This window comes from Mytilus trossulus, chromosome 8 (assembly GCF_036588685.1).
Source record: "Mytilus trossulus isolate FHL-02 chromosome 8, PNRI_Mtr1.1.1.hap1, whole genome shotgun sequence".
Taxonomy (NCBI): Eukaryota; Metazoa; Mollusca; class Bivalvia; order Mytilida; family Mytilidae; genus Mytilus; species Mytilus trossulus.
Genome location: NC_086380.1, coordinates 35,268,277 through 35,285,402, shown reverse-complemented (window position 1 = coordinate 35,285,402; position 17,126 = coordinate 35,268,277). Strand labels below are relative to the sequence as shown.

General features: G+C 30.3%; 1 protein-coding gene across 1 annotated transcript; it reads left to right on the top strand.

Moving 5' to 3' along the window:
• Positions 1–9,576: 9,576 nt before the first annotated feature.
• LOC134681867 (protein N-terminal glutamine amidohydrolase-like) lies at positions 9,577–15,773 on the top strand. The gene is made up of 6 exons (XM_063541510.1): positions 9,577–9,708; positions 10,956–11,055; positions 11,550–11,603; positions 12,443–12,591; positions 14,450–14,574; positions 15,449–15,773. Exons 1-6 carry the CDS (start codon positions 9,626–9,628, stop codon positions 15,550–15,552), a joined length of 615 nt encoding a protein of 204 aa, XP_063397580.1. The 5' UTR covers positions 9,577–9,625; the 3' UTR covers positions 15,553–15,773.
• Positions 15,774–17,126: the final 1,353 nt, after the last annotated feature.

Here is a 17,126-nt window from a genome sequence, read left to right as displayed (position 1 = left end):
TTTTGGTAAAAACATAACACCCCCTGCTCCCCCTTGGAGTTAGATGGTCGTTCCTTAATCTATTGATATGATACCAGGAAGGTTTTAAGCCGTTTTACATTTATTTCCAAAGTTGATCCGATACCGTGACCTTCCTGGTTGGATGGTGTACTGCAACTTTCAGTGTAATCCTTCAAAATAATGACTTTATGTCATGATACTCCATACAAAGGTCTGAATGCGGGGGTCTTTCTGTTCTGCATTTATAATTTTGTAGATGGACCCAATATCTCTTCCTTATCTATATCCCGCTTCACCTCTAGGCTCTACATATTTTCGAAAAAATATCTTTTTTTTCATAATTTATAACCCTTTTATTATATTTGCCCGTTAATCTTTATTCTGTCAACCCAATCCAGATTATACTGAATATATAGGTCCTTTACTTGTAAGATTTATTAATTCAAATTTTTTAAGTTATTAAATTTTAGTTTTTGGAATTTTGATCAAAGTTTCAGACGGTTTCAGAATTTCAAACTTCCAATTTATAAAAGTTTAGAAATTTAGAAATTTTTACCAAATAATTGAAATTTTAAAATTCAAAATATCGTTTAATTTTAGATTTGATAGTTTAAATATTTTGGCCATACACTGACCAATGCTGCTCTTGAAAAAACAGTTAAATTTAAGTAAAGCAAAAGCCATTTTACCTAGACTTTGTAAATTTTGTTCCTTAAATAGTGTTGAATCTGAAAAACATTTTCTTTTGCAATGTTCCTTATATGATGACATTAGGTTTGAATTGTTGTTCGAATGTTCAAAATATATTGACAATTTCTCAATGTTAAATGATGATGTCAAACTTGTTGAAATAATGAAATGTTCTGATAGTCAAAAATGTTTAAGCAAATGTTTACATACGAGTTTTATGAGACGAAAATTATTTTCTTAATTATTACTTATAACATACTAGTTGTAAAAATCTATTTTATGATTTTAAAGTCACTGCGATTAATTTTTTATAAGATAATTAAATATGTAATCGTTAATCTTTAGATGAAATTATTTAAAAACTTAGAATAAATATTTTATTCTTTTTAACTTATTTCCATACTTTTTTAACAACATTCATTTCGGATTTTATTTTTTCCTCAAGTATATATGCTTTTAAACGCATAAACACGTTTTAACTTATTTGATGATAATTTTATGATTTTTACCGTTAAACTATATTAATAATGTATATAGCATGTGTTAAGTGTCTCATAAGTCAAATTTATGACTGGGTATTGATTGTTTTATTGTATACTGTGATTTGTAAATATTGTCAATCAATATGTGACACTATAATAAAATATATATTTATTATTATTATTATACAGAACGCTGAAAATTATCAAATATTTGAAAGTCAAGTAAATATAAGAAGAGGTGTTTGGTCAAAAGGAATTTGAAAGTTAAAATATCAAATTTCATCTAAGATATAAGAAGATGTGGTATAAGTGCTAATGAGACAACTGCCAATCCAAGTCAAAATTTGTAACAGTAAACTAGTATATATATGTCAAAGTACGGTCTTTAAACAACCCAGAGCTTTGCCTTGCACACCGAAAAGGGCTACTTATCCTGAAGAAGTTGGAACTTAAGTTTCTTTGTAAAACGACCTATATAATAATTGATTGTTGGTTGCCAGTGGCAAATATATCAGGGGGATATCTGAGCCAGATTTTTTTATTCAATTTTTAACACAATGAGGTAAGAAGAAAATATGAAGTTAGAATATTTCATTTGTCATGCATCTACGGGGCGCCGAATGGGACTCTTGTGGTTTTGTACTCAAAATTCAATTTGTACGGACAAAAGTGACTTTTGTTCAACAAAAATGAGTTCAATTTAACAAAATTTGTATCATACTACAAATTTAAAATTTTGTCATACAAAATTATCTGTCAGCGGACAAAATTCATTTTTGTCATGACAAAATTCATTTTTGTTACACAGACTTTACTTTTGTTACCTAATTTGAAAATTGGGCGACAAAAGTCAATTTTGTATTCAAATTAGTTGAGTTTGGTTTCTGTGAACTAATTTGCATACAAAATCGACTTTTGTTACACAAAATTGACTTTTGTGAGATAAAATTGACAAAATAGACTTTTGTCTCAACAAAATTGACAAAATTGACTTTTGTGAGACAAAATAGACTTTTGTCTCAACAAAATTGACAAAATTGACTTTTGTGAGACAAAATTGACCAATGTGAGACAAAATTGACAAAATTAAATCTTGTCTCAACAAAATTGAACAAAATTGACAAAATTGAATTTTGTCTCAACAAACAAAATTGAATATTTTGTCTCAACAAAATTGATTTTTGTCTCACGAAAGTCAGTTTTGTCTCACGAAAGTCAGATGTTACAAAATTGAATTTTGTCATCACAAAATTGACTTTTGTCTCAACAAAATTGACAAAATTGACAAAATTGACTTTTGTCTCAACAAAATTGACAAAATTGACTTTTGTCTCAACAAAATTAACAAAATTGATTTTTGTCTCAACAAAATTGACAAAATTGATTTTTGTCTCAACAAAATTGACAAAATTGATTTTTGTCTCAACAAAATTGACTTTTGTCTCAACAAAATTGACAAAATTGAACAAAATTAACAAAATTTACTTTTGTCTCGCAAAATATGTTTATATTTGCATACCTTTTAGACAAAATTGACTTTTGTCATGACAGATATAAATTTTGTCATGACAAAAATGAATTTTGTTTTACACAAATGAATTTTGTCTACACAAATGAATTTTGTCTACACAAATGAATTTTGTCTACACAAATGAATTTTGTCATCACAAAATTGAAGTTCTCACAAAACAAGTCTGTAGCACATAGTACGGGGCGCCGAATGGGACTCTTGTGGTTTTGTACTCAAAATTCAATTTTGTACGAACAAAAGTTAGTTCAGTTTAACAAAATTTGTATCATACTACAAATTTAAAATTTTGTCATACAAAATTATCTATCAGCGGACAAAAGTCACTTTTGTCATGACAAAATTCATTTTTGTTACACAAACTTGACTTTTGTTACCTAATTTGAAAATTAGACGACAAAAGTCAATTTTGTTTTCAGATTAGTTTAGTTTGGTTTCTGTGAACTAATTTACATACAAAATCGACTTTTGTTACACAAAATTGACTTTTGTTACACAAAATTGACTTTTGTTACACAAAATTGACTTTTGTTACACAAAATTGACTTTTGTTACACAAAATTGACTTTTGTGAGACAAAATTGACTTTTGTGAGACAAAATTGACTTTTGTCTCAACAAAATTGACAAAATTGACTTTTGTGAGACAAAATTGACCAATGTGATCAACAAAATAGACAAAATTGACTTTTGTGAGACAAAATTGAGACAAAATTGACCTTTGTCTCAACAAATTTGACAAAATTGAAATATGTCTCAACAAAATTGACAAAATTGACTTTTGTCTCAACAAAATTGACATTATTGAATTTTGTCTGAACAAAATTGATTTTTGTCTCACGAAAGTCAATTTTGTCTTTCGAAAGTCAATTTTGTCTCATAAAAGTCAATTTTGTTGTTACAAAATTGAATTTTGACGTCACAAAAATGAATTTTGTTGTCACAAAATTGACTTTTGTCTCAACAAAATTGACAAAATTGACATTTGTCTCAACAAAATTGACAAAATTGACTTTTGTCTCAACAAAATTGACTTTTGTCTCAACAAAATTGACTTTTGTCTCAACAAAATTGACAAAATTGACTTTTGTCTCAACAAAATTGACAAAATTGATTTTTGTCTCAACAAAATTGACAAAATTGACTTTTGTCTCAACAAAATTAACAAAATTGACTTTTGTCTCAACAAAATTGACAAATCTCACAAAAGTCAATTTTGTCTCACAAAAGTTAATTTTGTCTAACAAAAGTCAATTTTGTCTTACAAAATTGAATCTTACCTCACACAATTGACTTTTGTGATTTAATTTCCATATCAGGTAACAAAAGTCAATTTTGTATGCAAATATAAACCTTTTAGACAAAATTGACTTTTGTCATGACAAATATGAATTTTGTCTACACAAATGAATTTTGTCTACACAAATGAATTTTGTCATGACAAAAATGAATTTTGTCTACACAAATGAATTTTGTCATCACAAAACTGAAGTTCTCACAAAACAAGTCTGTAGCACATAGTTTTGTAAGACAAAAATGATTTTGTTATGACAGAATTGAATTTTGTACAAAACCATAAGAGTCCCATTCGGCGCCCCGTACATAGGTTTGTAAAGACAAAAATGATTTTGTTATGACAGAATTGAATTTTGTACAAAACCACAAGAGTCCCATTCGGCGCCCCGTAGCATCTGCCTCATCAGATTATCTTTTTCTAAATTTAATTGGGTATCAGAATATTCGTTTAGAAGTAAGACACACCTTTTTTATTGTCGTTCCCGTAACATGTTAGTATCTTACTACATCAATTACTGAATACTATAAGAAATAGCACAGTGACAATGTGTTCTGCATGAGGATTGAACAATTATAAATCTTTGTGGGCTAAGGTTTAAAAGTTGTTCTCGTCTGAGTTTCTCGTGTCGAGGCTATCATATTTGATGACGTATTATTGCTTTTAGTTCAACTTAGATGTCATACAATTGTAACGCACATTTTTTTGTTATTTACAATACATATTTCCGAATGAACAAAATTCGTTTTTCAAAATAGCTTTTACTTTCACATGTGAATTTTTATGCGTTATAATAAATAAATAATCCACCGAGAATGTTCTGGGGATGATAAATTTCCCAAAATACTCTCTTTATTATAAGCATCAAGGGAGGTTACTCCTTCCCAGGTTAAAAGCCATCATGATATTTATGCTTTTAACCCCAAAAAGGTCTAACATAAACTTAGCAAGTGTCTAGAGTGTCCATGAATCTGACACAATACAGTAGTCAACACTGAATAAACCTGTTAATGGTTTTATAGCTCTATTAAGAATTATTACTGTATGCCCGGCCACGTCCACTTTTATTTTTTGTCTATCTGATGAGTAAAGCCTTTTTCAACTGATTTTTATAGTTCGTTCTTATGTTGTACTGTTATACCACTGTCCCAGGTTAGGGGGAGGGTTGGGGTCCCGCTAACATGTTTAACCCCGCCACATTATTTATGTATGTGCCTGTCCCAAATCAGGAGCCTGTAATTCAGTGGTTGTCGTTTGTTTATGGATTACATATTTGTTTTTACATAAATAAGGCCGTTAGTTTTCTCGCTTGAATTGTTTTACATTGTCTTATCGGGACCTTTTATAGCTGACTAAATGCGGTATGGGCTTTGCTATATATATAGCAAATTGTTGAAGGCCGTACGGTGACCTAAAATTGTTAATGTTTGTGTCATTTTTGTCTTTTGTGGATAGTTGTCTCATTGGCAATCATATCACATCTTCTTTTTTTATTTATATATTTAGTTACCAGTTAAAGTGGAATTTCCGTTTTTCTAAAATCATTTGACAGAGTACTGCATCTTTTAATCTTGTGTTTCACATCTGAATTGTCTTACCCAGTTCATTTTCAGTTTGAAACTTATTTTATTAACCTGAATAAATAAGTTTATTTCTCCTAAGTCATACGATGTTGTTGAGATCAGTTTCGTTGCTTTTGTTTCTTTAGTAACCACTTGTTTCCCTTGTTATAATAATTTGAAAAAATATGTCTAGGATGTGCACTTGTAATTGGAAGCTAAGGTGCTGATAAGACATGCAACCTGAAATGAAACGTCACTCGATTTAAAACGCGTCCCTTTGTACACCTGAAATTTTACGTAAATTAATAAATTAATTGTGCTTTGGTCTATGACAAACCCTTTTAAAGATTGAGAGGTGAAACAGAAATAAAGAAAATTGCCGTTCAAGCAACTGGACGCTTTTCTGTTTTAAAAGTGTGGGTTTTTTATGTTCCTTACCTCGAATAAAGTTCCATAGAAATAAAGTTACAGCTTGACTTGTCGAAACCAGATAAATGCTAGAGAAAACCAAAAATGCCAAATCACCGAGTAAAGATCGGCAAAATGAAGTTTCTCTTCTGCATTTTCTGTTTTGGCAAAAAAGGGCATATAATTATTTAAAGCCAATAATTTCTTAATTACAGCCTCAAAGATTTGGAATGTCCACTGAAAGGATTTTATTGTTTATGTAACTAGATTAATTAAGACAGATTGATGTGTTCTATATCACGTACCTGTTCAGCCTATGTCAGTTTGAACTTTTATTACTTTAACTTCACTAGGATCAATGTTTAGAACTATTATTAGCAATTAAGCAGTATCAGTGTATGTAAAGTGCGGATCCTAAAATATCATTTTTACTGTATATGCCATAAATGTCTACTGTAGAATGATAAATAAACAGACGAACTTTTTTTAATTTTTGAAGAAAATCAAGAAAATAAGTTAAAATGTATATGTTCAGAAATACATAATACTAATAAAACAAAGTAAGAGATGCGAGCGGGGTTTTATCGCGCCTAAAGTCATCCAGCTGTGAAATATATACCAAAATAGGTGAATATTTAGGACATTTCACGAACAGATCGTGCAGGTGCTTTATAACTAACAGGTTAGATGTTGTTGCAGTAAAACATATTCATTTTAATACAATTATTAAAGTTGTATAACGTAGAATATGTTTTGTCATTCAGTTTCTTCATATTTAACTTAATTCCACTATGATGATTTCGTAATGCTAGTCATGTTGACTGTCGAATAATGATACTATTCTTTCATTTTCACTGTGGAGCGAATCATTATTATTGTATATGCGGTGCATTTTCACTGTATAATTTTATTTTATTTTATCTATTACAGCTCATTTCTTTAAGCATGTAGAGCAAGACTTTAGTTGATTTGCTTGGTTTTTTTTATTGGATAATCATTATGATAACACCCAATTTAATTCAAATATTAAAAATACAGGTTAAACTATGCCTATTCATATTGTTTAAAAATGTCAATCTTATTTACAAAGTTTGTATAAACAATTATACACACAAAGCAAGCCAACCAAAGTTTTGCTTTACATGCATTAGGAAATTAGCTGTAAAACCTTAATTTAGCCGACTTGCTCAAACAATAGATAAAGTAAGAGAAAGATTTGATAAAAATTAACTTACGGAGGAAAGTTTGGTTTTAAAACACTCTAATAAATTCAATAGAAATAACATTAATTTCAAATGTATTCCATTTAGTTTCTTATAAAGCGTATAGGGATCTTTATCCTTATTTTTTTTATCCATTTCCATGACACTTCACCACTAATTACGTACATCTTGATATAGATTGCACCTTTGTTTTCCCGTTTAAAAGATTTTACACTGGAGCCCTTTATAACTTGCTGTTCGGTGTGAGCCAAGACTCCATGTTGAAGACCGTATTTTGACGTATAATGGTCTACTTTTATAAATTGTGACTCGGATGGAGAGTTGTCTCATTGTCACATACGACATCTATATATGGCTCAAAAACGAAACGAGACGGGATAAAAAGGGATAAAAAAATCTACGCTACTTTTTTAATATATTTATAATGGGCTTAATATGAGTCAAAATAGAGTAAAATAGTGGGTCGCATTTGGGTATAAGCGTCACGCCGGATTGCCGAGTTTTTGCAAGCGAGACAGGTGAAAGTCAAATGATTGTGTAGTGAAAAACGGGAAATGAAGTCTAGCGGGACACGGATAAAAATTAGAACTGCATAGTATAAGCGGGATACGGGAATCTGACAAAACAATAAGCTGAATACGGAATCTGACAAAACAGTAAGCGGGATCCGGGATCAGAACCCCCCAATGAGACCCAAGAATAAGATATTTTTGTATATTCATCCTATTGTTGCAGTCATGCCTTCAAGAACAAATGTATCCGATGCATGCATTTTTTTTTTATATTTTTGGTCCCTTTTTCAATTTTGTGGGGTCCAAATTTATAGACAAAAGTCCTTTAATATAGATATTTGGAATTCGTTGACATGCTGAATCTAACCGTGTATCTAGTTTGGGGATTTTTTTGCCTAGTTGATGAAATAGCCCACATAGAGTTCCAAAGGGTGTAAGATCAACAAAAATTAACTGTAGCATGCATTTCGCGTACAATAAACCAAATGTGCATGGTTTTACCTCTGCGGTAGTATCCATTCGCGGATCTAGAATTTTTCATAAGTAGGGGCCCACTGACTGCCTAAGAGGGCCCGCTGCTGTCACCTTCCAGTGATTCCCTATATAAGTTAAAATCAAGGAGAACGTAACCAGAAGAATACAATATGACATTTTGAGAATCGCTTTTGTTACAAGTTTGAAAAGCTATAATATATATATTTGATGAAGAATGAATGATGAGTTTGTATTTCAATTTGAAAATACATGTTTCATAAATCCTAAAGTCATCAACTAAGTTTTTTTTTCATTTGTTGCAAGTGCATTTATCACATAATTCAACAATAAAAATTCCTCGCATCTTTGAAAATTCTACATTAATAATGACTGCACTAACAGTGATAATTCATCGCATCTATAGTTAAAATGGATCGCTTTCAATAATCGATATGCTATATTACGATGCTTTCATAACACTTATTTGAACTTTAATGCTATGTTTGTATCTTATAAAGACATATCACAATGAAAATATGTTAAAACTTAACTTAAAATCCTTTAACTTGATATTTTCAAAACGTAAACAAATACAGTTTTCCCATGATCCTTTATTCTACAATAAACATACCCGCATATAACAGTAAAAATGAACTAGCTGGATTCGCACTTTATATACACTGAGTATGATAAGCATAAAAAGATGGTTACATGGATATGTATTAATGTTATGATATTAGCATTTGAAGAGTAAAAATTAAATTGTTAAATAAGTTAAATTGAATGACAAAATTGGATACTGACAAAATACTTCAACCCTACAGTATATGTGCTGTTAGAAATAAATTGTAAATTTATCAGTCATGGGGGGGGGGGGGGGGGGTTATATGTATTAACTCTCCTAATGTGACCTTTTTACATATACTATTTATATATGTGACCTCGGCAACCTGCAACCTGCGACCCGCAATCTGCAACCTGCAAAACTACATGATAGCACTTCCAACAGGTTTTGTGTGAACAGTATGTTGGAAGGATTAAAAAAATCATTTGCGATAATGCACCAAGTCAATTAATGGAACTAAAAGAACTGTGATAGTTTTTACTTTAAAGTTTCAGTCTAAGTAATTATAAGAACTTTGAATTATAAGAAGATTGATGGTGACCATAGCGATCATTGGTTTAATAACACTATGTATTATGATTGTTTTATCATTAAAAAGTACATATTAATAGCAAAAGTGATTGCCTTATATAATGCAGAGTCTTTAGCAAAAAAAGTAATTCGAATTCTGCCGGGATCTCATAAAAAAAATTACGTTGTTGTTCTATCTTGTAGTCTATATATTTGGGGATTTTGGTAAAACCAAATATTTTCAATTTAACGCTTCTTTTCTAGATCATTTGAACGCTTTCTCTTTGGAAAGTGAAAGTAGAAAAGGAAATCGAAAGTATGACTGACAACGAACATGAATTAGTGAAAAACCCAGAATTACCATTATTGAAAGAAGAATGCGTATACACAAAGTGTTATTGGTACTTTACAACTATGTTTTATGCCAAGGGAAAATATGTTTACTTTCTGTTTTCCTTCTTATTTGCAAAATAGTGACAAGAAAAAGATTCTGCATGATGAAATAGGCAAATTATATTTTACATTTACAAAAGTTCATTCTTGCTAACCTATTTCTTCCTGATAAAAATAATTCAGCATATCCCAGTGCACGTGCATTATACAAAAAATACATTAAAAATGGCCTGTCTTCCTCACAAGCAATACACCTTAATATAGCTATTTAGAAATCTCCGATGGTTGACCTGTGAATCTGCTCAGCTTAAGCTTTTGACGTCGTTCCACAATCTCTTTTCCATTGTGGCGTCAGATATTTTATAGCGATAAGGTGTATGTTCTGTACATCAGCCAAAATAAAGATCCATTCCTGTACATAATGACTACTTAAACATGCTAAAAGAGATACCTAGGTGTGACATTTCAATCAGACCTATTATGTCATAGTCATATTGTAGTCTCAATGATTATGACGTCTTGGAGGCTAATTTAAATTTTTGCTTTGATGCCTTCCTGCGTTGATGTAAGGTGTCAAAGAAAAATAATACAATAGATGTCATAATTGTTTGGACTAAGTCATATAATGAGGAAAACAGCGCACTTAGTTTTCTTCGAAGTATAATTTTAATGACAGTTTTATCTCGCTCACCATGCTCAAAAAAAGGACAAGTATATCATCTTAAGTCAAATCAACACTAGAATATATAATAATAACTTGTCATCCTAAAAATATATAAATACAAATGATTGAACAGTCTACAACATGTATCCACTCACATTATTGTGACATACCAAATTTATACCATCCTTCAGCATGAACAAAAATAAATAAAAATTAGTACATACATAATAAGTGACATAAACTGCAATGTGTTGAAGGCAGTCAGTATAAAGTAGAAATAGATTGAAGAAAAAGGATAATAGTTGTATGAATTAAAATTTACGCTTATGGACTTTTATCATGTTTATATGAGGGTCTGGATGGAGAGGGGGCGGGGGTTTGTTGTTCTGTAAACAGTGTCACTTAATTTTCACTCCTTTTTTCTCTTATCTTCATTTTGTTAACCCCTTTTTTCTCTAATCTTCATTTGCAGCGAGATTAAACATTTTAGTTGTACCAAACCTTCTCCCTTTTCTGAAACAATAGTATAAAATCACAACATATAAAATATATATTGGAAGTCTTATTTATAATCAATTAATCTTTTTTTAGTGAAGAAAATGTTTGGAAGGTTTGTGAATATGTGAAGAATCACCATCCTGCTTTACTTGATAACTGTTACTGTGTATTCATATCAAACAAAGACAAAGTGGTAGGTACTAAAATTGATTTAATGGTTAAAGAAAAATAAATAATTTTTATGTAAATGATCATGATGATCCGAAATTTTCATAAGAGGGGCCCACTGACTGCCTAAGAGGGGGGCCTGCTTTATTCTTGCTTTAGTGATTCCCTATATAAACGACCAAATTTTTCCCACAAAAGGGGAGAGGGGCCCCCTTCAAAACTATCTAAATCTGCTTCTTACAATACAGTTTTATAGATTATCATTTTTATTGATCAAATTGTAAAGAAAACTAAATGAGGTAAAAACATGCTTTTAATACTGTTTAACTTTTCACAGAAAATTAAATTGCTTACACAACCAATGTTCATATATTGTAGAGAAAATTTAACACTTCAGATACTAATCTGTGTGAAGAACAGATCCAAATGAAAATTTATTAGTAATAATTATATAGCACTATATATAAGATATTGGAAGCTTACATTTTTTAATGCTACATTTTTATTATTATTTTACAGATACCATTATGGCAGCAGAAGTCAAGTCAAAGAGAAGATACTCTTGTGATATGGGTGAGGCAGATATCATTTCATACCACCATTTAAAAATTGTCATTTTTTTATTTTATTTCAATTTATATCACCTGGTAATGAGTTTTTTCTTGTCTAATAATACTGATTTTTGGAAAGGTCACATTAAGGTTTAAAGGTATCCACTGCTTCTGGGCTAAACGCAATATATTATTAGCATTTAAGGAAGAAAGAGCTATCTTAAGAATGGTCAGTTCTAAGTCAAAATAGCATTTCTAGGTATACAAAAGTTACATATCTTCCTGCGAACTGTACATTGTAAACAAGCATGTTAAAAATCTGGCTCAGCATGTTGGTTTTAAATATAAAGTACAGAGCAAGGTTAATTTTTCATATCACAAAATGGCACATAACCATGTTTTCATCCTGAATATGCCTTTAATCTGCCACTAGACATTAAGGTGGTACCTAACACTACAGGGAGATAACTGTGTAAAATCAGCTAAATGTTTTAATCACTTTGTATTGTTATGGAAATATTAAGCTTCTCAATGATCAAAATTAGTGTGTCAAACTGCTATATATCTAACCATTTTTTTCTGAGAAAGTGATTGGTTCAAGTTTTTTAATTTTTTTATATTTTTTTTAAAGGGTCAAAGTAAATATTTTGTCAAAGTTTTATGAAAATTTAACGAGCCAAATTAATTTTAGTCAAGATGTTGGGTACAACCTTAAACAGCCATCTAATTGTCATCCACCAATCACCTTATTAACAGTGAATCACTTAACACTAATCAGAATATTTGTCTGTTTTAAAATTGCATTACCTCCCTTTGGATATAAGATTGAATACTTTATTTAGAATGTCTTTATCATTGTAGGATTACCATGTGATATTTATATATAAGCAGTCTGAGAAAGAATCCTTAGTATATGACCTTGACACGTCCTTACCCTTCCCATGTGACTTCAAAACCTACTTTTTAGAGGGAATAAGATCCAATCAAACATTACAACCACAATATCATAGGTATGTACAATATAAGACAATAAGATAATTTCGTAATTTTAGGTTAGAACACTGCAGATACTGTATAGCAGGTTATTTTCACGGGGTGTAAATTTTTTGCTTTTTTTCGTGGATAGAACAAAATCGCCAAAATAATAACCGCCAAAATAATAACCGCCAAAATATTTTAAGTACTTTATTCAGGTTAAATCACCAAATTTTACACGTGCGAAAATAACCCTCTATACAGTAGAGTGGGGCGCCCATATTCGCCGGGGACACAATTTCGCCGTTTTATGATTTTGAGGTGTAAAAACTTCAAAGGATGGCTGAAATGGAAGACATATACTGGTAAATGGTATTATATAACAAATTTGATTATTTTTTAAAACTGAGACAAAATTGTGGCACCTACTGAAAATCATCTTAAAACAGACGATTTTCAGCCAATTTCCTGAAGAAAAAACGCAAATTCAAAAAAGTCTTTGTAAGTAATTCTTTGACTGAATGCCCTAGATTTCAATTCTTAACACCTTTGAAATGTCTGTTATTCATCTATAATGAAAATGATTTGATCAATGTCGTTTAAAGCTGCGGTTATTTGGTTTTAAATAGATGTGTAAAAACGGCGAATATGTGTCCCCCATTGACAAAAAATCAGGAAATTTCAAACACCCTTTAATCTAACTTTTCAGATGATTGTATTCAAATAAGTACGTTTTCAAGCTTAAGAATATTTTGCCTTTAAGTTATCGTCAGTATTCTTCAAAAACATTTAGACCTGAACATAAACTAGAAACACGAAAAGATGTGGCTAAAATGAGATCCCCACTCTATCAAAGATGTATATCTGTAGTTTTATGGATGAAAAGTTAATTCCAAGACTACAAAAAGAAAAAAAATGGACAGAAAAAATCAGAAAGAGAGAGCAAAATTACGTGATGGGGTTTCAACATAAACAAGTTGCATTGCACTGTCATACTAGGTATAGAACCACCATTATGGCCGTGTCAGAAAGAACATAACAAGAAAGTAGTACATATTTAAAAAAAAATAGTTTTACGTATTCATATTTAGCTGTATCAAATTTTTTTATATTGATTTGTATAAGGTACATTTCTAACTGATAGAGCTAATATGTAAGGACATGTTAGATAACCTTAGCCGTATTTGGCACCATTTTTTGGAATTTTGGATCCTCAATGCTCTTCAACTTTGTTCTTGTTTGGCTTTATAAATATTTTGATATAAGTGTTACTGATGAGTCTTATGTAGATGAAAAATGCGCATCTGGCGTACTAAATTATAATCCTGGTACCTTTGATAACTATTCACTGTATCATCATAAGATTGTTATTGAGTATTGTACAATATTTATAATTGACTTGTAAAGTGCATTTATGTGAAGTTTGATTTTAATTTTTTTTTGGGGCCAAAAAATATATCAAGTGCTATAATGCAAGCCACAAGAATAAAAAGCACTTTCCATTATATTATATTTATTGTGTAAACAAAAATGAAATCACACTGCAAGTGTGCAAGACTTTTTCAATGCAATAAAAGAATTGCGAAATTAACAGATGTGGATACTTAAATACTGTAAATTTAGAAACTATTGCTATGATTTTTGTTATTGCGAAAAATGCGACAGGATTATTATCGCAATAATTTAATAGGCATTTAAAATTTTTGTATATGAATTAATAGGATTTTTATCAATATCGCAAATATTTAAATCAAGTTTTAGTCTATGAGTCAAAATTGCAATTATAATAAATGCATGCAATAAATTCTGATTTTACAGTATTTTATTACTTCATCTCTACCTGATATTTCTTGTCAGAAAACTTAAGCAGAAGAAACATCTTTTTGATTTTAGATTTTTTCGAGTAATCTCAGCACCAATATTTCTGCAGAATTTTGCTTCAGATAGGAGTCACATGTTAAATGAAGATGGAAATTACCTACATCCCCCACCAACATATCAGTGTATTAAAACCAAAGGTACTGTGGATTTTACAATTAAAATTTGAATGACTGAAATTCAGCGTAAATAATTTAAACCACAGTTAATGATTTGCTAATATTATAGAATTAAATGCCTTTTTAAAGTGTATAAACTCCACCTGTTTACTCACGAACATATAAAAATCCTAAGGACTTTTATAATATGTTTATGAGTGACTTAGTCCAGTTAATATACTGATAAATTCCTTTAAAAAGGAGTTTAATCCTTATAATTCTTTAAAACTGGAGATAAGGGATATATTTGCCACACTTGTTACCCCTATCACACATAAATTGTATATTTATGTCATTGCATTGGCCTTGCGCATGAATATATTTGTTGGTTAATGCAAAAATATGTACTCAATGAAATTTGCTATCTGATAAAAAGTAAACTGCAAAATTATCATTCAAACTAATGTTTTTGTGTATTATTTTATTAATGAAAAAAGTGCAGTGAAAATAAATTTTGTTAATGTTGGTGTTTTTATCGCTGCTATCTTGTTTACATTGGTTAGGAAAAGAAGTTTGGTCAAGGTTGTCTATCGAGAAATAACTAACGTCAAGATCAACTACCGGAAGTCCTCTCGACCAATCATATCAAAGTATTCCTTAATATACAAATCATATAAGAATTATTGTTTAATAATTATATTAAAAATAAGGAATATATCTCCTTCATGTAAAGCACATTTTGCAATTGGTACAATGTGGGCCCTTTACTGTTAAATGTATCAGGTTTTGGAGTAACAAATATTTTGGCCTCAAGCATTACTGAAGAGACTTTTAAAATTGTTGATAAGTCTATCTGATACTTTTCATGTTTACACATAATTTGAATTATTTTTTTTGGTTATTTTTCTAATTTCAGAATGTGACAATAATATAAGTGATTTTATCAGTATGGACCCAGATGTTGGAGTTGGAACAGTAAAACCTTTAAATGACTTTGTTAGTTTCTTTCATCATTCATAAACTACATTTCTCCAAATCTGCCAATAGATTTCAGACTGTGTAACATGTTTGTAAAGGAAAACATAGTACTCACTTAATCTGAAGCAGCTACAATAACATTCAAGATGTCTTCTTTTATAAACTAGGTAATTTTTAGCTGAAATTAACAAGACCAGCAGACATACATGTTATGTTGTTTATGAATTGTATCAACCTGAACTGTGATATTATTTTTTTTACTATATTTTGTATATGATATTCGATTCTTTATGATTTTTTTTTATTAAAATTGAAACGTTTATATTCAATTTAATCAATAACATGCCAGAAATTCAACCATTATGATGTTTCACTCCCTAAAGGAAGGAGAATGTGTTTCCCCAGTATTTATGACTGGCCAATGATAAAGAAATGGCATAAATATTTCCCTGTCTATATATCTCTCAGTCAGTCTGTCTATTTAGTAAGTCCATCCTGTATGATAAAGTTTAAATTTACAGTAAGTACTATTTTGGTTTAATGTAGTTTGATGTCACAGATATGAAACTTATAATGATCGACTGTCTATGTTTGCATCCATCAGTTTATTCAGCCTTGTTGATTTTCTCATTGTACAATTCTTGTCAGATTTTTATCAAACTTGTATCAGAGATTTATGTCAGGAATTTCTCAGAGGAGTATAGAAATCAGTACCGGTCAAATATTTTAAAAGAGGTATGTCCCTTGGAAATATTGATTATGTTGAAAAGAGGCAAAAGATATTCAAACTCATAAGTCGAAAATAAACTGGCAATGCAATAGCTAAAAATGAAAAAGACCAACAGGCAAACAAATGTACACGAAACACAACATAGAAACTAAAGACTGGGTAAAAACAAACCTAACCAAAAACTGGGGTAATTTCTGGTGCTCCTGAAAGGTAAGCAGATCCTGCTCCATATGGAGAACCCTTTGTGTTTCTAATCTTAGTACAAACCATGTTATAAGTCTAATTCAGTCAGTACCATTCGGGGAAAAGGGAAAGGGATTGTATATGTAGCTCAAGGATTGTAGTTAAAACATTTGGAACATATCATTTTCCATCTGTGAAATGAATATTCCTTAGCGTTTAACAAAATTGTGATGGCATCTGCAAAATTGTTTTATTGTTAGTGCATTCAAGTGTACAATTTTTATCAGAGTTTTTCGAATCTTACTATTTTTAAAAGAGTTATATGCCTTGGAAATATTTATTATATGAAAATTTTATTGTAAGTACTTTTCAGCACAATACTTTTTAAAAATCTTTATGAAAGAAAAACAAAATGTGGTTTAGTAATTGCCCTTAGATATGTTAAATATGTGTTAAGTGTGAAAACTGTCGTAATCTCCAACAAAGAGTCACAGATTGGGATTCTTCTTCTTTTGTCAGTAATAGCATAATCAGTTTTGTTGTATAGAACCAAAGACACCGGATTACCGCTCAATTGACCTTGACCTCATTTTCATGGATTATTAGCCAATGTAAAGTTTTCGCAATTTGGTCTATTTGTTCAGATACTATAAGCAAAATGTCAACTGTATATGGTGTATTTAATGCAGGTGTTATATTGTGT